Here is a 25,739-nt window from a genome sequence, read left to right on the forward strand (position 1 = left end):
CGCCATCATCATCAGCCCAAGCTGATGACAACCGCCCCGACCACCCCGATGACGATGGCAATTCTCGTCCGGATCAACGTGGAAACGGCACCGACTCTTCCGATCGTGGAGTGGGGGTTTATTGTTACGATTTTCGCCGGCCGAACCGCCAGCTGGCCACTTTCTTTTCCTGATCCCTGACTCCACTCGGGATGGAATTTTTGGCCAACACTACGTGGCCGACCTAGCCACCGTTGAAGGGCCCTCTACCGCCCGACCAAATAGGCCAGCCGAACCGTCGTCATTGTCTCGCGGTCCGTTGCGCAATCACTTTCGTTTGCGTCGGTCTGGACCTCCTCAGCTTCCGATCCGGTCCCCGGGCTCGGAGCGTGAGAACGTGCGCTCTCCGGGTCGGCGAGGTCACCGAGGCTTCGGTGGCTGCGGATCCGCGGAGCGATTGAAGACGCTCGTTCGATTTAAAATGTGGGTCAGTGCTGCTCGTCTAATCCAGTTCGCCACTCTCCAGCGAACGCTTCCGCGTCAAGTGAATGGGGTTGACCGCGGTTACTCGGTGGCTCGTAACGGCTCGGGTTGATTAAAACAAAAATGCACCGAGGGGCCTCCGGTTGCATCAATCTGGCCGCGGACGCGGAGAACGAATCATAATTATGGCACTTCATTGCACAGCACACAACACATCCTTCATCCTACCAGGCCGCCAGTGCGCGGGATTGGGCAACCTCACGTGGCGTTGCACCTCGCATAACTACGCCACCACACGGCGGCATCGTCATTTATCATCACGCCGCACACAGACCCTCCTCCTGGTGGTGACTTCTGACGGAAAACAACTTTCCATTCGCCTCCCGGTTGCTGCACATCTTCTTCGGCGTTCTTTGTGCACACACGGGGCCAGTCCGGTCCCATCACTCGAATTCGCTAAGGACACCGAGTCGGCCGTTCCTCGCGAGGATCGCGCTCACCGGTGGCACTCGCGGCGTGTTTTATGCAACCCCCGGGGGCGCCTCCTCACCCGGCTGATTAGATGCACCGTGTCCGAGACCACGTACGACGTTTGCCGGCCAACGCCGCGCGTTTGTGGTTTTCGGTCGCACTAATCTGCCGCGTCCGGGCCGGGTCGGGTCATAAAATTCCGAATTATGGACACGAACGTTTCGACGTAATGGTTGGCCAGGGATTTGCTGTTTGCCGTTTGCTTCGCTTTCCACACAACTGGCGGCACATTGTTCGGGTTCCATTCAAACGCAGACGCATCATACAAATTGTCTTACGTTCATCAGATTTAAGCGGAGGCTGGCTGCTGTCCTCCGGAATTCGTTCGCTGTTTGGACTTAACATTTATCTCGTTTCGGGGTTTTTTGAAGATTTGTATTAAAGGATTGGGGTATTGGGGCCTGAAAAGGTCTTCTGCCAAATAGGAGTCTTCTGCCACCATGGTTTAAATTTCAGGTATTGTTTGACCCCTGATCCTCTGGAGGACTGTGTTTTGACAAACATAACATTAAAGAAATTGGAGCCTCGGACAATATATGAGAAACTTCTTAGAGTAATGTATTTGAGACCGAATGGGAACGAAAAGATTGTGGTCATGAACCGTACTCCCTTTTTCAATTTCTAGAGACGATAACAGACCTGCCAAGGCCTTTTGAAATTCCCATTGAACGGTTGACTTGAGCATACCCCATTATAAATACAATCATATAGCAGACATGCTGAAAACTTTCCTGTTATTTTCGGCAGATACAGTGTCTAGTGCTGTGAGCTACCGTTCTTAAATCAACCGATTGCGAAAATAAATTGCTAGAATTTTTCGCAAATAACGACCAAGACTTCTATGAGAGAGGCATTGTAAAAAGGCCACAAATTTTCCTACAAAACGGTGTATATTTGACGCAAATCGAAACATCGTAAACATCTTAAATAATGTTTTGAAATTCACCAAAAAATAATTGATTTTCACTCTGACCACCCTAATATTTTGCGACATTTTCGGATCGATGGCTGCGTGGATAATGTGCGATCGCGTTCAAATCCTCTCGAAAGCGGACCGATTCCAGCGATATTTGTAATAGGGCTGCATGCAGCACGGCGGAGGTAGCTCAGTTGCGCCGGATTAGAAAGAGATCCAGCTGTCCCCTTTGTTTCCCCGTCGAGATTAGTGGGCAGATCCTGATCGCTGATTGGTGCGATAAGCGATCTCCTCTGAGAGCTGATCTGCCCCAGATGAGATTAGCGAATAAAAAGGGTTTATTTCTATTGAGAAGGTGTTTTTAATTAATCAATTGATTTTTCGGGTAGTTTCGGCCATTTTCGGATCGACAGCTGCATGAACAAGGTGTGTCCGCATTAAAATTCTTTCGAAAGAGGACCGATTCCAGCGATATTTGTAATAGGGCTTCATGCAGCACGGCGGAGGTAGCTCAGTTGCGCCGGATTAGAAAGAGATCTAGCTGTCCTCTTTGCTTCTCCGGAGAGATTGGTAGCGAAATTCTGATCGTTGATTGGTGCGATAAGTGATCTCCTCTGAGAGCTGATCTGCCCGATTAGATCAGCGAATAGAGTGCATTTAATTCAAATAAGAAGGTGTTTTTAATAAACCAATTGAATTTTCGGGTACTTTGGGCCATTTTTGGATCGACAGCTACTTCGAGAAGGTGCGTCTGTATTAAAATCCCCTTGAAAGAGGAAAAGGAAAACACGACGGACAAACATTCATTTTTATATAGATTTTTTGTTTCCACCGTATTCACGGCGCCCGGAATGTGACCGTTCGTATCGCGCAAGTGCTAAACAGCATGTAACGAACAGCATTTTAACCTTTTTGCCATTTCATCATTCGATCACTGTTTTTGCCGTTGGCCTCCTTTCTCCGTTCGATAACACCGGCAGCGGCTTCGAGATCGGCCCTAAGTACACACGCCGGCACACGGCGCTTGAAAATGAGCACCCTTCTGCGGGCCACGCAGAGGAAGAAGTGCCCAATAATTGTCTCGCACGTAAGACGGCTAATGCCCGGCTAACACTGGCCCGGGCCTGTCGATCGGTAGCACCGGATCGTGATGCTCTGGTTTGTAATGATCGCAGATCGCCCTCTTACGCCACACTCTCCAGCTGCTCCCACACTGCAGGGTCCCGCATGGGGGCACTTATGCGGCCCTCCACACTCACACCCACTCCCGGTGTCACTAACTAGGCGTTACATAAAATGGCACCCAGAAGAGGGTGCCGTCTGTCGATTAAACGGCTCTTTGGCGCCGGTTGCACAATTGATTGATTGTTGGCTTGTTTTTTTTTCCTAATCGGGGCTAGACCTCGACTCTTCAGGAAGATCCTGGGCGATAAGAGGCATCGATCCAGCTAGTGGCATAGTGCCGCAGGATAATCTGCCAGCATCGCAGCCCGCAGATTGATCCACGACGCCGATCGGTGGTACAGTTTAAATGGCCATTGTGACGCGCCGGATTGGGCTCGCCCATGGATGAGGCCCACTCGTGAGGCTCTGTTGCCATGACCCCGGCCAACGATGAGCAGGTTGTGGCCGATCCTCAGATAGTGAGTGAATGAAGCAGCACGCTGAGTGCGACCATCGAAGCGCGAATCGCAGGCGCGATGTTTCCGATGTTGCGATGTTGGCGCGAAAATGGCTGCTCCCCGTCGCCGGTGGCGGGGCCCGATGTAGGACATCCATCCACGGGAACGCCGCTGTGCCGGCTGTTTCGTAGCGGTTCGTGCCTTTCTGCGTGCGCGTTTTCCTTTTCGGTTGCGCCACGCCGAGGAAACAATCACCGTAAGCGCAGCAGATTGTGTTTTTTCCACGCCGTTTAATCGCTGCGAACGATTAGCCGCCCGACTGGCCGGGCTTTCGGTTGTCGTAATTGTTTGACCACCCCGTACCGCGGGGGTAATGTAATTATTATTTTTATTCAGTTGTCGGCAGCCATCAGACAGCGGGTCGTTGACTATGCAACTCGCGGCATGTTACGGGAAGCTAGGCTGAGGTCCGTACCGTACGTTCGGGGAGATCGTTTACACGGCCACCGTCGGGGAAGATGCACGATCTTCGGCGTTGCAGAAGGTGAGAATTTGCCCATCGCCGCTGGCCCATCGTCGTGGAGTGCTATTAAAACGACAATCTACTAATGCGGCCGCCGGCGGCGACCTTCCAGTGCACGTTCACTGTGCTGCGCCAAACCTGCGCCATGTCCAGCCGGCTGCCTTGGACGACTTTACGAGCAGGCGAATGCCTCATCTCTCGGTGCGCTCTGTCCAGCCTAACGTCCCTCTAGGACCCCTAGCGCCCGTGTCACAAGGCGGAAAATGAAAGTCATCTTCATCGTGTGGCCGGTCGGACGGCGGGCTCTCAAGTACGGCGCACTCCGCCGGACCCCAGAATGGATGGCTGAAGTTCAAGTTTAAGTGGAGCTCGTCGGTCGGACGGGCGAAAGGGCGAAAGCCTTCGATGATATAACCGGTTCCGGATGCATCTGTGCCGCCGCCGCCAAAATATGTTCGTCCGAAATCCGAAACCCTCATCCTGCAAAAGAAAGGACATCAGCTGTGTGTGTCATCATCGCGCGAACCTTGATGGAACTGCGCTGAGCGATGCGTATGGCACCGAATGTCCCGATTTGGGGTGAAAAAAATGTTTACCCGATAAGATGTCGCTTTTGGCGGGCCGCCAAATCTAACGAGAGGATCGCTTCCGGCTGTCTAGCGATTCGACGTGCGCCACCGAGACCATTGCCTTCCGCTTCTAATGTCTGGTCTTGAAAAACATCATGCGATGCTACGCCAAACAGGGAAGGTTCAAGGATGGTTCCGTGTTGGCCGGCGTCGGGTTGAATTGGTTCACGGCCACCGGTGCCCACGACGGCTGCTCTCCGTGCGCTCCGTGCCGGTGCGCGGTGAGCGGATGGCGATTCTGGATGGTTCTTGGCTTCAATGACACAGACGCAGCCGATGGCGGGCACTAATAGGCACTCATCTGCCGTCCGATCATCGAATCATTATTCTGTCCGTTCATTTTTTCTCCCTTTTTCTACCCCTCTTTGCCGCAAGGCCATCGTGACATTCGGTGGCTGGGTCATTGTTTGCGTATGACCAGGAGTAGGTGCACACGGGGAATCGTTTCGGACCGTTGGCGGTTGGAGAGTTTCGGTCGGTTTCGGCTAATTACCTTTATCGTGCCGCCGTCGTGACGGACATAATGTAATGGAGGGCCGGAGGTCAGACCAATGGAGGCGATCCTGGTAAAGATATCCGGACAACACTGATTTCAAGTGATTAAAGTTTTGATTAAAATTTTGTTTATCTCCGTAGTGTAGTTTGAAGTTATTGATTACGATCCACGATATAACGTTCTCGGCTCCTTCTCGCTAAGAGAGACAATATCCCTAGAATTAATCTGATAAAGGCAAAATATCTGATAAAAAGACTTACTCATTAAGAAAGGGCGTTATTTTCTAATTCAAAAAAGACCTTGGGGGCCTAATAATTAAAACTGTAACACGATACCTTTCAGGACCTCGCGATTCCTTCCAGCAAGGCGTGTCCCATTAAGGCGTTCCATTAGGACGTTAAGCCTGCACCATTAAGGCGTGAAATGCGAGGGACTTTTTCACTGATAAAGAAAAGTGTGGGAAATGTCAGCGAAGCGCTTAAAGCTCAGCACAGCCAATCCGCCCGAGAGATATCGTTAACTTCGAGTCCTGGGCCGGGCGGCTGGGTCCTGTTTGGGCTGCCGTGCGCTCCGAAAGATCTACTATCGCCGGTTCGATGTTTACCGAATCGCGAACTGTTTACACGGCGCGGGCCATGAACTCGAAGGACAACAAATTCCAACATTCAACCGCCGCACCCCGCTCTCCGTCACGAGCAGCTTGATTACATTCCCATATTCCGGTCGATGCATGTGTGGTTTAGTGTGCCCATTAAACCTGCCGGCTGTAACCGGAGTGCCTCGCCCTGTTAAAACGCGACATCCGTCGTCTCACGCATTGTGTCCGCCCGCGTGTGTCCACTTACCACGAACGAAACGGAAAGTAGTTTTCCTCTTCCGCACCAGGCGCATGACGGCCGGAAAATTGGTCTCGTGGACCACACGTTCGCGGTGAACGTGAGGTGGAGAATTCTCCTGGGTCCACGGAAACTGGGGCGGCATTTAATGATGCTATTGATATTCCTGTCGGAACGACCTGTCACGATGTTTTCCCCGTGGTGCCGGTGTACTAAAGGGGGTCGTAAAGGGCTAAGTAAAGCCCGCTAGGGACATCGGTGGTGTCAGTTTGCAAAATGAAGCCGACGGGAGTGCATCCGGAGCGCAAAAACTGGACCAACATCATGTTCGTCGGTTCACTCACCGCCATGATAACGCAAAGTTTGCGCACCTTTCTCAACCCGAAGGACTTCTACGCAGCCCAGCGGCCAGTGTTGCGTATCTCGTTCCTGGTCGGTATGACACCGTTTACGGTGGTGAAGGGACCGACGGAGCTGATGCTGCTACGGTGCACCCCGTTCGGGTACATCAACTCCAGCCTGCACGTGATCCTGTTCTGCAGCTGCTACGTGAACGCGCTCCTGAAGGGCGAAACCATCACGCGGTTCTTCTTCCGCACCGACATCAGCACTCTGGGAGACGTGCTTCAGTTCACGATCGGCATCACGGCGCTCATTATGACGTTCTTCTGCAGCATCTTCCAGCGCGACAAGTTGATCAAATCGTTCCACGCGCTGGCCAGTATCGATCGGCGGTTTAAGGAGATCGGCATGGAGACCAACTACAAGAGCACTTTGCACTACAATCTGCTGGTAATGTGCGCCAAAGTGATCATAACGACGCTCTATCTGGCCGTGTGTTTGGCCGTGTTCATCAGTTCGAGCACCTATCCGAGTGTTACGACGTGGCTGGCCTTTCTGATGCCGTACTTTATGATGTCGATGGTGGTCGTGGTGTTTCTGTGCTTCGTCAACCAAACCAAACACCGGTTCCATCTGCTGAACAAGGTGCTGAAGCATCTGCGCCAGGCGGCGCTCGAGAAGCGACACTCGCCCGAGCGGCGACCCAGCTACTGGCATGCGATCAAGATCCAGCGGCCACTCGGTATCGCGTCCACCTACTCCAACAACGACAAATCGATGCCGGACGTCGTGTCCACCGTGGCCGAGATTCAGGACGCACTGTGCGAGGCGTGCAGCTACGCCCAGGACTATTTCACCATACAGATGCTAACGATCGTGACGGTCGTGTTCCTGATTGTCCTCTTCAACTCGTACTACGTGCTGGATGCGGTTATCGGAACCACGTCGCACGATACGCCCTTCTCCAAGGGACAGTTTGCGCTGTTCTTCCTCTGCCAGGCGATGGTGTACGGGAGCGGAGTGTTTAACATCGTGTACGGAAGCAGTTCGATGATGCGCGAGAACGACAACATTGGGGTGAATGTGCACAAGCTGCTCAACGTAACCAGTGGGCCGGAGAGCCACGAACTGGCGACCAAACTGATGCACCTGTCCCAGCAAATGGTACACCGGAGGGTACGCTTCACGGCCTGCGGATTGTTTAGCCTGGACTTTACACTCATCTTCACGGTACGTACGACCCTGCGGAGGATGCAAATGGGCGGGTTAGTTAATGGTGTCCCCTTTTCCCAGCTGGTTGGGGCTGCGACCACGTACTTGGTCATTCTCGTGCAGTACCAGCTAAGTATGGACGATACCCGACACGAAACCATAGCCAGAGCATTCCTGGGCAACGAAACTTGGATCTCATAGACGAAGACGGCACGCACTCTAGAGCAATACATTAAGTTTACTTAAGTTTACAGCAAATAAAGAAATTGTTCCTTAAACTGGCACCTAATGGCTGTTGTTTAAAATCGCTCCAAAATACGCGCTGTTCAACCGTTTTTTTTGTAACGAATTTTCTGGAACTATCAAAACGTGTAAGTTAAATGTTATGCGTATGTATCGAGAGAATGGTGCCTGGTGCCCGGACAAAAAGCAGCGTCGAAACGCGTTCTGGAAAATTCAGCGCAAAATGCCGCTCAGCATATAGTTGTGCATAAATTTGCATTTCTGAGCACCAATTTGGAGTGATCGCTTCACAACACGTGCGTTTCCTGGCTGGGTTTGTGGATCCCGAGAAAACGATTTGTTTCACGTAGTTCTAAGGAAATGGGGTCAGGTGCGAATAACGTGAACAGAGTAATTTACCGACACGGTAACGACAATCGTTATTACATTGCTTTCCTCTATTTACAAGTAAGGCCCTGCCGGTGACTGGCGATGGTACAAAACCAATTCTTTGGTTTGTAAATAGTCTAATTCAAGATCGTCGCGATCTAGAGCGAGATCGACTTTTCTTCCGTTCGGACTTTCTTGAGGAACGCGACGAGCTCTGACTGTGGCTTCTGGTGCGTTCCCGACTGCGCCTGCCGTTACGTTTCTCCTTTTTGACTTCTCGTTTCTTCGGACTACGGCTGCGCTCGTGGCTTCTGCGCCTTTTTTTATCACGTTTGCTTGACGTTGATTTTTCACGACACTCTTTACTATGGCGTCGTTTGGGACTAGGGACTTTGACTTCGATTGGGACGTCTCTGGTCGTCTGGACGTCTACACTATTGGTGCCGACGAGCCTCCGGTCGTCCACTTCAGGCGATTCTGACCAGCGCCAATGGGCACTGTTCCTTGCCCTTTGCGAGCTGCTGGCCGTAATTTCATCCCAACTCCTGGAACGAAAATCAACTCTCTTTACATAACACCAAGATAGGAAAAATATGGGACACGTACTTTTTGCTCAGTGGCGTTGCTGGAACAGTTACAGCAGCTTCCCTGCGCACCGATCTGCTTTCTCGGAAGTGATCGTACCGGTAGCGATCGTCTGGGTTCTTGAAAATGTGCAAAAAATTGCAACCCGGTCCTTTCTGGCAGCGTCTCATCTCGGAAAGTCCTGTAAGTTCGAGCCCATAGGTTGTTGTTGGTTAATTCGTGGCACAAATCCAGCCTGAAGCTAGACCAGATGGAGTTCTTGGGTTAAGGATAATAGAGTACGGGCACACTGCATTATTTCCCAACATTATCCCCACGCTTCCGTTTTACAAAAGGATACATTCACCCCGCTAGCATTTACCACAGACCGCGGCCGGCCACACGATTGGATTCCGGAACTCCACGCGTAGCTGCTTCTTGGCGTAGAATCGACCATTCATCCGTAGATAAGCGGCAGCAGCATTTCTGCGCGCAGAGAACAATGATTAGCTGGGGACAGGGATATAACCGATATACAACACACCTCATGTGTTCAAATTCTATGTACACATTTCCTCTCAGGTGAACACCGCTATTCCGGCAGACAAAGATGTGCCGGATGCTTCCAAATTTCTCGAACTCTTCCACGATGTCGCGGAAAAACTCCGCAAAACTGCTTCTCAGATCGTCTTCGTCAAACTCCAGCCGAACATCGAGCCCATACTCGGTGTGCACGGTACGTTCCAGGGCAGGATGGTTGAAAAAATTCACAATCAACAGAATCTGTACGGGTTGAGGAGTTCAAAGAGGTGATGGTTAGAAAATTATTTCGCTTCTAAGTGGTGCCCCTTCCATCACCTGCTCACCTTGCTCAATCCGGGTGTCGGATGATTTTCGGCGCACCGTAAACCGAATCGACATGCTCCGGTTTTCGAAAAGAATCTACAATCCGTCGCCTCACTACGGGTATTGTGCACCGTCCGTAGTTCGTCCAGATCGTGAATGATGCCCGAGGCTGCATACTGTTCGAGCCTATGCTGCCGCTCGAGTAGCATCTGTCGAAGTTCCTGTTGCTGTCGGATGCGCTCTGCTTTCGCCTCTCGTACTTTACGTTCCATTTCCTCGTACTCCTTACGAATGCGCTCCCGTTTGGCTTGTTCCGCACGTTGCTCTTCCTCCAACCTGCGGCGAGTTTCGGCAAACTTTAGCTGCGCCTTCCGCTCGTTCTCCAACCAAACGGCATTCCGTTGCGCCCGTTCTAATTCTTCGCGGCCTTCGGCTTCTCGTTCTAAGCGTTCCTTTTCCACCAGATACTGGCGATGTTGCGGAACGGCTTGTTTCGCTGCTTCCTGTTCCGCCTCCAGTCGGTCCCGCTCTTGGGCCAGCTTCTGACGCCTCAGTTTACGCCGTCTCTTTTTCCACAGCTTGCGCCATTCTTTTCGTCTGTAAGCAGGAATACGCTATTAGAAAAGCTTTTGTTGGGACACATTTACATGGTTTTGGTTACTTTAATTTGCCTCCCAAGGAATCCATTTGGGCAGAAGTGGTTTTTGTTTTCGTCAACAAATTCATTTCGAGCGCGAGAAACTGTTCAATTTTGCCGGCTCGGTTTGACATTGCTGTCAGTGCGAGTGGAGCAATATAAGTGGGCTGTCTTCACGCACATGCTTCGAACACTGAATTGCAGCAATTCTAGGCGCATTTTGCTTGAACGCCGGCTTAAAGGCGTTAAATTAATAAAATCTTAAGATTAAAAAGAATCTTAATTTTAAATAAGATCTTAAGCATCCAATGCCCTTCCAGCAAACAAAGAAGTGCAAAGACTTGAACAACAACGCCTAGTAAGTGGCACGACAAACCAGCGCCCGCTGTATGACAAAGAATATTCAAATTGATTTGAACTTTTCGATTTTATGTGAAAACATGGCGAGGCTGGCTGGTTCATCTTGGCTGAATCATCCAACGTTAGTCTGTCCTCTCTATTTGGACAATTTGCTGAGCAGTTTTATAAATACACGGAATAGAATTGCAGAACTTCCGATTAATCCGAACTTCCGAGTAAATCTCAGTCTAGGATTAAGTTGAATCAGAATGCAGATTAAAAAAAGTCTTCGAGTCAAGCACCGAGACCTAATTTTAACTTGAGAATCATAACGAGCCTAGCGTAATGGTCTTACATGGGCGAAGCAGAAAACTTGAAATCCAACATTCTAAGAATTTGTTATCATTTCTAGAATCTTCCACCGTGAACTCAAAATCTGACTCTCCAACGGACGTCACGATTCCGCCTGGATGTTGTGCGGAAGTTAACGCAATCAAAATCAAACAATCATTTCTTAAAAAGCCTATTTATTCAATAAATATACATTTTGAAAACATTTTGCGATACTTTCCAGCTGTGTTGACGTGCTTTTCGTGCTTCGTTGACGATGTTGCAGTTGTGCAAAGAAGGAAGAAAAGAATAGGGAAACCGATCTGAAACAACAGGCCCTTGGATCATGTAGGCTTTGCGTAGATTGGTATTGGTCCCGGGGTCCCTTGGCAACCCAGGAATGTTACGTGGTGCCCGGACGTTTAGCTCTGGAGGTCGCGTTAGGCTTTCTCAGTGAGGACGGATTTGTGAGCTCCTTCTGGTCGAATGTTTTCTGTGTACCATTCCGACTACGAAACGAAGAACCGACTACGACTACGCTAGGTATGGTATGAGCAGTATAGTAGCGAACTGGGGAGGTTAGGTGGCACTGTTCCTCGAGTGAAGACTGCTGGCAGTTGCGGGGTTTGTGTCGGCTCTGCGTCTTGTTGGGGGGGAGGGAGGGACAAAGGGCCGGTGCCCTACAGGACGATGCCCGGGTTCGTGGCGGCCACGTAGTTCAGCAACTCCTCCGAGTCCTCGCACACGACCGGCTTCTCGTGGTAGCAAGCCACATCGTGCCAGGCGATGCCGTCATTGTAGACGTTGTTCAGGATCGACAGACAGGACTCGGTCGTCTGGTTGATGTCGAACTCGGCATTGTCCGGCTGCGGGATCTTCTTGTGGCCCGACTTGCTCCACGGGTTGTAGCCCCAGCCGTTCGGGATCTGGTTGGTGGCGTGGATCTTCTCGCGGTTGTTCGACCAGAACCAGCCGTAGATGTTCTTCGGCTCCAGGTCCGAGCGGCCCTCGCACCCCTTGAAGTCGCACAGGCGACCCGCGGTCCAGATGTACGGCACGTCGTTCTGCTGGATCAATCGGAAGATCAGGTTGTTCTCCTCCTGCGTCTCCACCGACACCAGGTCCATGCAGTACTCGCGGCAAATGTTGCGCCCGTCGAGCCAGTCGACCCGCTTGTCTTTCAGTGCCGGCACGTGGGCACTGTAGAAATAGTTGTGTCCGCGGTAGCTAAACTCCTTCGGACCTGCCGGGAAAGTTGGCCGAGAGAGAGAGAGAGAGAGAGAGAGAGATCGTCACTAATCGCTAAAGATCACCGCCGAACACGTAATGTTACGTCGCGCGCCGCTAAATGTCAGCGTGCGCCGCTGGATCCGTGCCGTTCCCGGTCTCCCTCCCCGGTCCTATCCGCGGGTGCGGTGGCTTCCCTACGCGGCGGCAATCTGCGCGGTGGTAATCGTTGCGCGAGATACGATCGTGCACTACGCATCGCGCGACACGCGAACCCTACGCCAAATCTCACACCGGAGTCTAACCCGTCCCTCCCCGAGATCGTTGCCTCTTTCATCGACCCCTTTCTCGCCCGCCCCGGGTCCTATTCGCTCCCAAATCCATATTTCTCATGTGAAGATGCAAAGTTCAAGTGCTTCATTAATTATTAATGAAGCACCATTTCAGGTTTGCTGATCGGATACGGCTCGCCGGTGCGTCGTGTGTGAAGGATTGTTTCGGCTTCAAGTGTCGGCCGTGCACGGGTCCCCCGGAAATCCGTTCCGCATTTCCACACCGTTGCCGTTGTTGTTTGTTTTGGATTACGCAATCTCCGCTTCGTCGGTCTTTGGGCGGTGACGATTTTCAAACATCCCTGGCTGTATGATCCGACAGCGATCGCCAACACGATGGCCAACACTCGCTGACTCGCTGAGGAATGGCCACGGCCACAGTGGAATACTTTTACTCTCGCTCCCCCCAAATCCTGCCAACGGGAGCACTTTCCATTTCGTTTTCTTCGCTTTTTTCTGCGACGAAATCTCGGCCGCCTGGCGTAATAAGTGGGCCAGCGATAACTCCGGGTGCACACCCGGTTATTTTATGGGCCGACCCGCAAACCCGTCCCGACCCTTTCGTCGTCGTAGTGTCCGTGTTATCACCCCGCCGTCGCCGGTATGTGTGGAGCGCGCAGGCTATGCTCGGCCGTTAATGTGGTTCGCACTGCAAGAAATTGCCTCACCATCATCCGTCCGTTCGATCCGGTTGCTGAGTGGCGCGGTGATGGTAATGGGCTGAGGCTTTGAACGTTGGAGAGGAAAGAAAAGTCACCAACAGCCAATGGGCCGGCATTAAGAAATCGGTGCTTATTAACACCGACAAATAAAGGTCGAAAGGTAGTGGCGCACTAGCCCCCCCTCCCGGGGGCCATCATCCTGGCCAGTACTACTACTGCTGCTGCTGCGTTGCTGACGATTTTATGGCTTAGAAAACACGGCTTTGCCAGCAAGCTCGGTCGGTCCGACTCTTGCCCCGACCCGACCGATCCAATGGGGTGCCAATTTATTATGAAATCGCTACACTCCGCGACAATGGATCCACGGATTCATCACGGCACATGGCGGGGACTGACTCGTCTTCGTCAGCCATTCTTGTGCGCCAGGGCAATTAACGTCCTGCGTTTTTTGTCCATACTACGGCGAGCAGCATGGACCGCTTCGCGGGTCTCAAGGTCCCACACATACTCCCATACATACACTGGAACCGGTATGCTGTGGTGGTGATGCTGTCACCCGATTCGGGCTGGCAGCCATCTCACCCGTGGAAGACGTGGCCGCGCAGAAGAATCGCCGTGGCCAGCGTCTTCCGGCAACTCCGTGAGCGAGAGAAAACAAACCTTCTTTCGAGTCGGTCCACCTCTTGAACTCTTCTTGAACATTCTGCCCGTCAGTTCGATGAACCCCTGAAGCTGCTCGATTCGATTTTGGTACGAAAGACTTCAACGTCGCATTTTCAAGCGACGAACCCTCATCGTGGAGGGAATTTGTTCCGTGCCTCCTTTCGGGGGACTTTCCTTTCGGGCTACTTACGCGATGCACATTTCGATGGCACGGGCAGCGACAGGAATCGGCCCGGTTTCTGGAGCGGTTGGTTCGGTTTCACCTCGTTAATGGCGGGCTTTGGTTCGGCGATACACACGGCGATCAGGGACGCCACCACCAGCAGAAGCAGCTTCATCTGAAACCGAAAGCCAAACAGAGAGTTGGTTGGTTAGGGGTTAAGCACTGTGTCCCATTGATTCCCAATTGGCGCCCTGGCCAAGGTGATGGCCCCTCTTCAATCACGGAGCTTCACTTTGTTTCATCGCGCTAATCCGTTCACGGTCAGGCACGACCTAGGGTCGGGGCACGATGGGGCCTCAGACGGAGCGATCGGAGTGACAAGCACGTGTCCCCGTCGGCCGTGATCGCGTTTCTAGGTGCCGTCCCGTCAGGGTCAATTATTGTTTGTCACCCTGCGTGGCCCCGGACGGGACGGGACACACTGAAGGACCGCAAGGAATGCGGTACGCCATCACCCAAACGGTTGATCCTCTAGTCGGTGTCCGTACTGGCCGTTCAGCATACTTTATGCATAAGCAATTTATCGAACAATGCAGAGATAGGCTTGCGTAACCCGGTGAGCTCGTTTGTCTGGCCAATCTGATGCAACCGGTGCGAGCCGGGCTAGGTAGCCTTCCCGATTGAGCCACCTAAACGGTAGCAATCGTAACTCGCATCATGAGCTCGCCGTGGAGCGCTGTATGGTGATGTCTTCCAGCTTGAAGCTGAATTCTTTGGAACGCAAACAATGGGGATGTAGGAGATGTAGCAGCGGCGCTCTTGCAATACACAACTACACATGCGGAGCTTTTCCTTCCACGAAACCCACAGTATCGGGTGTTTCAATCGGCTCTATGACCAGGGTGGCGTAAACTGTTCTTCCCCAATCGGCCCCAACATCGAGTGGCCCCGTGGTGTCGGGTGCGAAGGGGGGTCTAATAGAATTGTTAAACAGCTACAGCATGGACAAACACGGCGGCCAGCCTGACCCGGCTGCCTGACATCACTTGCGGGGGGTGCTACTACAATGGCGTGCCTCACATTCGATCCCGGCACCCGGCACCACGATCGATCATTGTCCTCACGGAGTGCACCGTGTTGCATTATTGTTCTTTGCCAAGAAGCGCACGATCTTCTCGCACCGTCGCCGGGGTCGCCGGGGTTGCGATCGGTCCGGGCCGATTTCTGGTAGAACACCCGTGCGCGATTGTTTCGCGCCCGTATATGTCAGCGGCCACCACCAATAAAACACCATTGTTTACTGGCTAATGATGATTGGCGGCTTCATTAGCCCGCTTGCCACCGCACGGCTGTGCTGTTCAGATTAACCTTTGCTGGGAGGCTTCTGGGTGAGCGATCTCGGTGCGCAAAATCTCGCCGCCTCGATACGATCGTCGGAAGGTTCTGGCCATTAAAAACCGCCCGACCGGCTTGTAACCAGATCCGCAGCCCGATCAACCGTGGGGCACCGGGCAAACATGATCTTTATCCGCGCGATGCCTGCTACTTGCAGTGATCTTTGAGGACTAACATTCGCTGCACCAATCAGAGCTTGAAGCTTGAAGTGTTCGTTAACTAATCAATAAAGCGTTAACACGAATAGGCCAGTCGCCATGGCGATGGCGATTCAAATCCAGGTTATCCAGGTCATGAAAGAGGGCCCATCGCGTTGGACCCAACCGTGGTTATGAAATGTTCACCGCATTACTCTCGATCACTTCATCTCGGCTCGGCGGTGGCGGGATTGGTGGTGATTGTCTTTCGAGGTTCACCCTCCCGTTCCCGCTTACCCCCTTGCCCCCGTGGAGGGATCGGTGCCATCGGGCCAAAGGTAAAGGCCCCCCGGAGTAGAGGCACCCTCGGTGCTGTCGAAAAATCGAAGACGAAGTGGCTTTTGATTGGGCAACCGTCACCGACCACCGAAGATTGCTTCAAAACCATCGAATTAACATATTTGACTACCTCCCGGCCAGCAGGGATCGCGTTGCAGAACGATCGCGACGATGAGCGGCAGATTTCAAAATATGAAAGGTCCAGCGCGGAGCCACTCGGGGGCGCTGGGCGCTCACACAATTTGCCGACCTCCACGTGGAGCTCTTGAAAGCTTCAAAGAGCACTATTAATCTGTCCCCCCCGCTATGCGTTCACTGATTCGTCTTCCCGGCTGGTGGATCGTCTTCAACGATCGCCTTGCTGTTGCGCCGGGATCCTTTCTCTTTGCGCGTTGAAACTTTTCAGCAACACCTACACGTACACCATTCGATTGCCTAAAGTAGGGTCCCCGCCGTTCGTGTGCGACTCGAGAACCGAACATCCTGGACCGGCTTCCCGTCGGGTCGGGTGCCACCTGTCAGAGGCGGCAGGCAACGAACCAGTCAGACAGGTTTTTAGCGCAGCCTGCGCTCGAAGATTCACTTCCCCCCGCGGGGGGGCCTCCCCGGGAGCTTCTCCACGTCCACCGTCCACGCCTCGGCGCGATCAATCAAAACGATCGGTGCCAATTTTATCTATAATTTAACTGGCAGCCCGCTCGGATGGTGGTGCCTAAAATATGTAAATACCTTGAAGGACACACCCTGATGGCGCGGCACTTCCGTTGCCAAAACAAAAATGACCACCAGGCCAGGAGTTTGATTTTCACAACGGAATCAACTGTGCTGTGCTCTTATATAAACACGAATTGGACCTTTTGAGCGAGCTTCGGAATCAAGTTTTGAATCTGCCCGTTCTCCGAGCACAGGCGATCGTGTGAAGACTTGATCATTAATCTTCACAACGGCATTCGGCACACGGCACGGGCTGTAAGGCCCTGATGCTGCAGCAGCACTTGGGAGATGATACAACCGCTTTTGCAGTGACCCGGACCCGGATCGCGAGGTACGTTCCGTGGTAGGTAGGCGGCATCGGCAAACCTTGACTTGACACACCACTACAGCACGCGCTGTAGGACCAATTACAGCACGAAGCGGAGGAGCTTCGTAGCTAATTGCGAATGCAACTTCTTGAGTATTTCATCGCGTAAAAGATGAGTCAATCCTATCTTTAGGCCAAGCAATTCCGTTCTATCTTCCGACCCGCAGAACACACTCGAAGGAACAACCGATGATCACTTGGGCAAATGAGATCGACAGATCGACAGTAAGGCACAGTCCATGATCGAATTCGCGCACCACACCTGCACTGCATTCCGCTGGCCACCCGCCCGGGGAAACGGAAGGCACAAAACCCGGATCCCACCAAACACTTTCTCCCGCAACGGTCCGTGCTCACTCCGTGTAGGCAGATCACATCCTTACCTTTTTTTTCGGTCGCTTTCGCTTTGCTTGTCAACTGTGTCCTCACTGCCACTGCCAATTGCTTCCGGAGCTCGGGAAGATTCAGACAGGCTCGAGATCGCTGCTGCGCCGCTTTTTTATCTAGATCGGAGGAGCCCCGAACGAAAACAAAAGTGAACCCGCCAGGGTGTTGTGATTTTATAGCTACGCGACGATCGCGACCAACCAACACGAACGAACGCGACGAACGGGGGTTCGCGCGCTCGCAGTAGTAGTGGTGTCCCCGGGCCGGCCCCAGGGGAGAGTGTGCGAAATTTCAAGAAGGGGAGACGCCACAATCACGCCGACTGGGCCGACTCCTCGCTGGAGAACGTTCACCCTACCCATGGAACCTTTTTCTACGACGTACACCACGACGGACGTGAGTGGCGTTCGCTACACGATCTACCACGTGTGCAGGCCCAACTCCCACTTGGGCCTGAGGGGGTTACACCCGATGGCAACCGATCGGTGGTTCCCAAGAATCTTCTCGCGGTTCCTACCAGGATCCAATTCAACTCGGGCCCTCCGGCCAACTTCGGATCTCGCATCATTTTCGGGATGCGTCATCAAGAACCAACGGAGCTGGCGTGGCGCACACGGATGTAATCCTGTCACTCGACATTCCACTGCCTCGTGCTAATTCGCATTTGACATGCGCGAACGCGGCCCGTGCCACGATCGTGTGCAATATGGACGACGCATCACCATCACGGTATCACGATCGCGGCGGGTTATTGTTTGCAATTTTTATCAACATTTATTACGGCCACAGTGCAGGGGGGGATCTATCTTGTCCCCGGGCACATGTGTGACGTTCGCGCGCATCACGTGCCGCGATCGGATCGCGATCGGCGCGTGCTGTGATTTGGAATTTTAAAACACTTACGGGACGTTCTTAGGGGCGGCCAGGTCGGGCCGATAATTACAAGCTGCACATTCGAGCCCGAGCCCGGACTCACTCAATGTCAACCAATTACCTCCGCTTCGCTCCGTGTGATCTTTACGGACCGGATCGATCCATTACTCATCTGCCTGCTGGTGCTGGTGCTGGGCGCCTGCGTATGAGTGCGATCCACTCAAAATGGTGTCATCGCGCGTTCTGCTCGAATCCGATCGATTTTTCCAATTCGATTCGACTCGCCTGATTGGCATTCGTCACGTGTGCTGGGCGAAGGTACGAAGAAAGAGCAGTCACGATCAGCACCAGAACCGGGACGGGACCAGTGTGCATTATCTCATCGAAACGAATCGAATATAGATTTTTTGCCTGTTACCCACCAGCTCGTCGAGGTACCATCCGCCATCGGCCATCGATGCCATTCGCGGTGGCTGAAAGTCAGGGCTAGGCTCCGGGGCTCGGGTTACCACCATTTCGGGATCGATGTTAAAAGCCTTTCCGATGCGTCGCGTCGCGCAAAAGTGACAGCACGCGTTCCCATTCTGTACCACGTCGCCTCGTGAAAAGTGATCCATCCGTTACGAGTCCAGTTACCGACCCCGACCCGTCGGTTGGTCACTGGAAATGGTCGGCTTCCGATCGAACTCACCGACTGATGGTCCACCTCGACCGGTCAGTCCGGGTGGTTTCTATCTGATGAAAGCCCTTCTTTCTCGGTCGCGGCCTATCCTCATCGGATCCTCAAACGGACCCAAGGGCAGGCGCGTTTTGACATTGTTTCATCACGCGCGCCTGATCGAGCGGCGGATGAGCACAGCGTTTCGACACCCGGTTCGGAGGCGCCTAGATTGGGGCTCCCGCTCGATAGGGGAATTATGATTGGGCGCGTGTTTTATCATCTGACCTGATGGCAATACTTTTTGGTAGACATTTAAATAGCAACCGACGGAAGTGCCTGCCTCGGTACGACGTGTGTTTTCGCACCGTTCGCTTATCTGCATTAGCGGAATCGTAACTTCGGCTTTGGACACGCTTCCATGAGCACCTAGAACCGGCGACGGAGAGGACGTGAAAAAATGCCAAGCTAAAAGCACCACAACGTATCCGGCCGTGAAGGCTGTCCTGTCGGTCCATCTTACGGGACGACGCACCGCGCCGTTGCGTGCGATGGGATCGCCGCGTCCGAGAGGCTCTCCAGCTGCCTCGTGAGAAAATTGGTGACACTCCGGTGCACCGCCAGCCTGGTGGGGCCCTCGGCCTGGGTCGCATCGTGGCCTCGCGGTGATCGAAGCCTTGCTTGACAAACTGCCAGTCACTTCTAGCGCGATGATCGTGTGATCGTGCGTGGAAGACGCGACCGGCAGGGTCGCCGAAAGCGGTCGATGATTGGAAGCAAATTAAATGTCTTTTCGATAAGTAAACGTTCGGTGCACTGCGGCTGCTGCTGCCGCCAGCCAGACGATAGTGTCACGGTTGGTCACGGTTGAAGTGCCGTGAGTACAGCACACGTTTCGCCTGCTGGCGGCGCGAAGACGACCTTTACCTACCTTGGCCATCCCCGGAGCCCGTGCCCGTAGGTCGTGCTTAATTGCACGTCATATGCCAGTAATTATGGACGAGGTCAATGTCGACGCTTCGTGCACCTCCAGAAGGAGGATCTTCACACGTAAGTGTCAGAATCTTCGGTGGCGAACTTTTATCTCTCTCTCTTTCTCTCTTTTATCTGAGTTTTTTTCTGTGCGTGGAACCATCAAAACACAGGCAAGGAGCTTAAGCAGATGCAGCCACCGTTACACCGACCACGTTTCAGGGCAGGGCATCCAAGCACTTCTATTCAGATGACCCGACTGCATTGGGTAAAGGTCAAAAGACTTTTGAGATTCTGCGTTCCCACCAAGACCATAAAATTCTGCCCAACCGGATCTGGCAGCGTACCGAACCTTCTTGCTCTCTACCTACCGAATAACAGGACAACGGCTGCCATTTCTGCAACTGGGAAACTCCCCAGGAGTCGAATATATTATTCCAAATTTAGCCTTTATTGGCCTACGGTAGGAGTGAATATATTATCCTCTCGAGTTCACGGAATTCCAAACCTCGCCGGCGGGGTCTGCCGGCGGTCTGTTGCATGTCCTGCTGTATCCTGTAGTGCCCGAGCGACATTGGTATGCAAAAACCAAACCATGGACAGCATGATTGATGGTCCGCATCAAAAGCTTTCTTTACGGAGCCGGTAACCGACTTGCCACTCTCGCGAGGAGAAAGTGTCCACCGTCCGATGTTGTCATTTGCGAGCGAGATAATCAGCGGGACCGGGTCCGGCGTGGTCTGTTGGTTGGCACCTGACCCGAGGCTACCGACATGAAGCTGAAGGAAATACTATTTAGAATGTACGTGTTTCCTCATAGGTTAATTCAATTTCCAACTTCCACAGGGTCGCACCACGATCACACGATCAACTTCGGCGATCAATCCGGGCATGATGTGGCAGAAACTCCTTCCATTAGATATCTCCACTGAAACTGCACGAAAATCACAGCAAAGGGAATTCCCGAGTGCCAGGTCCGTGCTAGGGGAAAAAAATTGGGGAATTAGCATTATTACCCCCAAAAGAGGTTCTGTGGAAATAACGCTTTTTTGTGCCATTCTACCATCACTCAGATTGATTTCCGGCTCCCTAGCATTAGCGCTAACCGGCCGAAAGTGGCTGTAAAGCGTTGTCCAAAAAGGGGCAGGCAGCCTCCGCAGGGTAATGATATAATGGTGCCGGGCAATCTATTAAATCAACATGATTTATTTACCTAGCGTCGTAAAGAAACAACACCATCGGCACTCGACGACACGCATTCTTCGCCCGAGATCGCGAGGCGGCCCAGACGACAGGTACCGACAGGGGCCCAACGACGCCCAGCAATGACCGCAGGTGATGCATAGCTGATGGAGCGCTGTGGTGGCAAGTGTTTGAACCGAGCCGAGATATGATTTACAACAGGAACCGCAAACGTGGCGAGATGAGACCCACGACATCGGCTCAGACCGACCCCAAAACCGGTGCTGTAACAATCAAACAATCAATAAAGGGGCTCCGGTGCTGTTTGTGTTGGCGCGCCGTGGCGGCGGCAGGCGCTCGCGCGCGTTACGCAACCAAAAATGCCTGCGCCTGATCGACGGCCGAAGGAGTCGATCGCCCCACTGGCCCCCCGGACTGGCTGGCTTCCTTTTTCTGGGGTGCGATTTATGGGCAAGGATCACGTTCGCGAGCCCTGCTATCAGGTGGCCGGAGGCACAATGGCGTCACTCGCAAATCATCCCCCCAGCGGGCGTGTGCAGTAACAATTAATATCGTTTTTTTTTCTTTTTCGGCCAGGGATGCAAATCGGACCGGTTCGTTGCATTACGGCTGCTGCTGCTGTTTGACGAAAGTACAAGTGTTAAAACGTTCCACGCACCAACGGGAGTGCAAAATGCATGCAGCGAATTCGGGACAGGTTCTTCTTCCGCGTACGTCGACGGTGGGTTCTCTCGATCGTCGGGGGGCCGTAAGGTCCGGGCGGTCTCCGAAAGGTCGATTTGGTTTGCATATTTGACACAACCAAACATGGCGCGGGAAGAGGAAGAGCCATGATTGATAGCGCCAAGTGTCCGCACAGAAAACCCCCGGCAAATATTAACCGAATAATCACAAACGGCAGCTGTCGCAGGTGTTGTTTGGTACTTCGGCGCCATTTTCATCACATTGTGCCGTTACGGCAGTCGGCAGGGTACGCCACATGGTCAGGATATGATCTTATGCTGACCCCCGGTGGAGGGCTGGGCGCAATGTAACGTGCCGAGGCGAATCGATGGGATGGAACAGTACACACAGCTGCTGATAGCGCGATGCTGGAACCGAGGCCAGTTTCGCCACGCTGCCTTGCCCAACCCGGCCGTCGGTGACCCGCTATTTCGGTTCGGGCCCGGTACGCGGAGAAGGGAACGGGACTAACCTTGACTCATTTTCGCACCGTTTTACGTGCGTTCGGACGGGTCCGGAGCCGGTTGCGTTGCGGGAGCCGCTAAAAACGCATGATAAACAAGCCACACTTCGCGCGAGATGAGGAGCATCTTCAGCATAACAATGCCGCCTGATGACCGTAACCGCCTGTTAAGGGTGCTCGAATATGAATATTACATTTTTCTGATGTCGGCACCCATGTTGAGGCTCGGGCTGGAACGCGAAGATGCATCACGCAGCGGCAACACGAACATAAATAGTCATTGGCTTATTATGCTCGTCGGTGACTCGTGTCGCCAGTGGAATACAAATCGAGTTCGAAACGAGCGCCCGAACGGTGCGTAATCGAGTGTGGAAGCGCCGCTGAGGCTCTCTCGGCCATTGCACAAATACCCGTGTCGGCGCGATCAGCACGGACCCCGGACCGAACCGGGACAGGCTCTTGAAGCAGCCGCGGACCACAATGTATCCCTCCACCTCGCTGCTTCGGTATTGGCTTAAATGCTTAACAACAACACAAATGAACATTTCGCGGGCAAAGGCGAAATAAGAAAAAAAAGACTCCGCCGTAGCAGGTTGGTCAATGAGTTGTGTAGCTAAATTTGCCTACTTTTTTAGGCAGTGCTCTGGTAAAGTAATAAACTGTGGCCCGATCTTCCTTCTCAACATAATACCAGGACCTAACCATCCGTTTTCTTTGTGATTGTTTATCGAATTGTGATTCAAATTGTTCCGCATTCATGTCAAATGAAGGCACGCAAAGCCTACTACTTATCGATCCACGTGGTTGGATGTCGCTGGGAGACGCCATTTTTTCCCCCCAGAAACACTACCCGCAGTGCTCGGTTGCTTCGTTTTTACACCCTTTGAGAATATTATTAATGAAACTGACCGCCAAGTGCATTTAGCGAAAGCCCGCTGGCGTCGTCGTCAAACCGGCCAATTCGTTGGCAGAAGATGCGACCTTTACGGCGTGACGACTTCAACGGCCGCGATGGCGACGAGACGATTACCGCCGGCTTTACGAGGCAACGCGTCGTAACCTCTGCCCATACCTGTACGAGTTCGGATTGAACTTTCCACACCCGGCCCCGGACAATCCGCCCCCCACGGGTGCCTGAAGTGCTGAACGATGCTAACTGCCCCGTCCAGTGAAACAGGTTATGCGCACATCGTATGGCACGTTTCACTGTTGAACTTCGTTTACCGATTTCAGAACGGCACCGGCGCGGATTTGCAGAAGGAAAGTGAATTCGAGAGCCGCAGACAGGCGGAGGCTGTCGCAAGATAAGGTTAGGGGGTTCGTACGCTGCCAAAACGGGGACATCGCTCGAAGTTCATTATCAACCTTCGGCGGTGGCGATTGCAACATATTGGAGGCTGAGTTGGATTTATGTACTTCAGTTAGCGGAGAAACACTGCGCCAAGACACGATTTTATTGTGTCACGGGGAGACGTATTACACACTTGTAACACGTAACTGGATTCTCCGAAACTAACACGATCAACAGCTTTTCGAATTTCGGTAAAAAATCCATTTATTTACACACACTCCTTATGCACAAGTTTTGACCTACATAATCGATTCGTGTGCATGTTAACCGCTCTGCCGTTTTTTTTACATCTACTGAAATCTTCTACTCATGAATTGGTCATTAATCTCTTATTTGCACCGGCCACAAAATGCCGTGGTATTGGACGATTGCGAGTTCCAGTTGTACACAGATGCACAGGTCGTAAACATCGTGGGAGAGAGAGAGACATCGAAATACAAACGGATTGACCGCCGACAGATGATTAGGGTTCACGCCGCCCTAGGCCAGCCCGTCATACTGTTTGTGCTTGAAGTATTTGCGTGGATCCTGCAGGAACTTGTCCAGCAGTTTATCACAGTTAGAGTTGCTCGGTAGCACCAGAGATTCCTCAATGGTGCGTATTACGTTCGCGTAGACATCGGTCCGGAAGCTGTACTGCTCGAGCGTGGCGTACAGGAGACTAAAGATGGGCTGGGCCTGCGAGTGAAAGTACCCTCGGTTGCCGTGGATTATTTTCACCCCGTCCGGCGCTTCACAAACGCTCATGTACATGCAGTGGTCCGCCCGATAGTTCCACTCGCACGGAAACACGTACAACCGGTCCGGGTTGTAGTGAAACAGCACGTTCAGTATGTCCTGATCACCCCAGACGAGCTGCAACCGGTACTCGCGGTAGATCGGCAGTATGTGGTCTTCCCAGGAAAATTCGCGCATCCGCGTAAGGTTCATCAGCATCACCCCCGAGTTCACGCCTAGCTCGCCATAGTACGGATGGCGGGCAAAGCGGTTGTACCAAGCGGCATTCTTATCTTCATGCTCCGGTGCCATGCCGGCGAACTGGGATGCGTTAAAACTCTGAAACAGAGCCCATATTTCCTGCACCGGCGACAGGAACACGGTGTCCGAATCTACGTACAACACAGCGTCCAGGTGGGACAGGAGGGACTGAAAACGGAAAGCATGGCGTCAGGACTCGAGCTTGCCGGAAGGGATCCTTACCTGCCATGCTTACCGGAAGGAACAGACGCTGAGCCGCACATGGCTTGAACAATTTCCTCCACTCGTCCTTGTTGGCGCGCGGGAATGTTAGGGAATGGATTTCGTAGGTGAATATCCGGTCAGTAACCTCCTGCCAGTCGTTCAACTTTTCCATAAAGTTTATTTTCAGCTTCTCCTCGGCAATCACCACAAATCGGAGCGGGGCCTGATTGCGGTTAAATATTAAGACCGACTTGAGTGAGTTGAGTGCTTCGTTGTGCCGCTCGTTGCATGCTACGACTACCACCGAAATTTCCGTCCCATTCGGTGGCAGTTCCGGTGAAGGTTTCCTGTAATAATCAATCCGTATTTTAAAAGTTTCCTCAGTCAAATGTTTCGCTTTAGTGTGCACCTGGCCTCATCGTATTTGGTGCCTCTCATCGATGGCTGGTCAACAAAATCGTGTTGGTCGCCGAAGCTGGTCTCATCGACACGGTATATGTAGTACCATAGCAGCAGAAAGGAAGTGACCGCGAGCACCAACAAATATCTGTATGCCTTCATTCTGTGCCGCTATGCAACAGCATTGGGGCATGGTTCGCTTCCGAGGCCGCCGAGAGGTTTTAGGCCAAAAACTTGTGGCTGATTACCATATTTGAAACACAAACCGATTTCCTAATATGGCACGAGAAAGCGAGCAACTTTCGGTCGCCTACAGAAGACGCCGCACAGGATATCTTGCACTGGCGTAGGGACGTACGGGCTCCTTTTAATATTAGCTAACTACACTGGGTTCGCTGCTAGGTTCTCGATGTTTGCGCGAATCGGTGGATGTTTAGTAACTTTAGTAGGCGACCATCACCAGAAGCCCAAAAGCTTCCTTATGAGCCTCTATTCTACAACAATTGGTTGTTGCTCTTCTCGCGGGATCAAGGCGATGGGCTACGTTCACGCTCATCCCACATCTGTCAAAATGTTTTATTCCTTCAATTCCCATTCGAGTCCGAAAAAAAAAGTCCAAAAGGTTTCATTCC

General features: G+C 52.6%; 4 protein-coding genes across 4 annotated transcripts; 1 reads left to right on the forward strand and 3 right to left on the reverse strand.

Annotated features, from left to right (window-relative positions):
* Positions 1-6,291: 6,291 nt before the first annotated feature.
* On the forward strand, positions 6,292-7,770 carry LOC131208077 (putative gustatory receptor 28a). Its single transcript, XM_058200723.1, has 2 exons — positions 6,292-7,587; positions 7,651-7,770. Exons 1-2 carry the CDS (start codon positions 6,292-6,294, stop codon positions 7,768-7,770), a joined length of 1,416 nt encoding a protein of 471 aa, XP_058056706.1.
* Positions 7,771-8,154: 384 nt separating this feature from the next.
* On the reverse strand, positions 8,155-10,278 carry LOC131208078 (U2 small nuclear ribonucleoprotein auxiliary factor 35 kDa subunit-related protein 2). Its single transcript, XM_058200724.1, has 7 exons — positions 10,253-10,278; positions 9,612-10,188; positions 9,290-9,528; positions 9,128-9,231; positions 8,788-8,947; positions 8,634-8,726; positions 8,155-8,164 (listed from the first exon to the last, which is right to left on the reverse strand). The coding sequence occupies exons 1-7, from the start codon at positions 10,276-10,278 to the stop codon at positions 8,155-8,157; spliced, it is 1,209 nt and encodes a 402-aa protein (XP_058056707.1).
* Positions 10,279-11,086: 808 nt separating this feature from the next.
* On the reverse strand, positions 11,087-17,417 carry LOC131207850 (uncharacterized). The gene is made up of 3 exons (XM_058200480.1): positions 17,280-17,417; positions 13,972-14,119; positions 11,087-12,140 (listed from the first exon to the last, which is right to left on the reverse strand). Exons 2-3 carry the CDS (start codon positions 14,117-14,119, stop codon positions 11,578-11,580), a joined length of 711 nt encoding a protein of 236 aa, XP_058056463.1. The 5' UTR covers positions 17,280-17,417; the 3' UTR covers positions 11,087-11,577.
* Positions 17,418-23,785: 6,368 nt separating this feature from the next.
* On the reverse strand, positions 23,786-25,594 carry LOC131210062 (glucoside xylosyltransferase 2). The gene is made up of 3 exons (XM_058203255.1): positions 25,118-25,594; positions 24,740-25,055; positions 23,786-24,672 (listed from the first exon to the last, which is right to left on the reverse strand). Exons 1-3 carry the CDS (start codon positions 25,267-25,269, stop codon positions 24,007-24,009), a joined length of 1,134 nt encoding a protein of 377 aa, XP_058059238.1. The 5' UTR covers positions 25,270-25,594; the 3' UTR covers positions 23,786-24,006.
* Between the last annotated feature and the right edge of the window lie 145 nt (positions 25,595-25,739).

This window comes from Anopheles bellator, chromosome 2 (genome assembly GCF_943735745.2).
Source record: "Anopheles bellator chromosome 2, idAnoBellAS_SP24_06.2, whole genome shotgun sequence".
Classification (NCBI taxonomy): Eukaryota; Metazoa; Arthropoda; class Insecta; order Diptera; family Culicidae; genus Anopheles; species Anopheles bellator.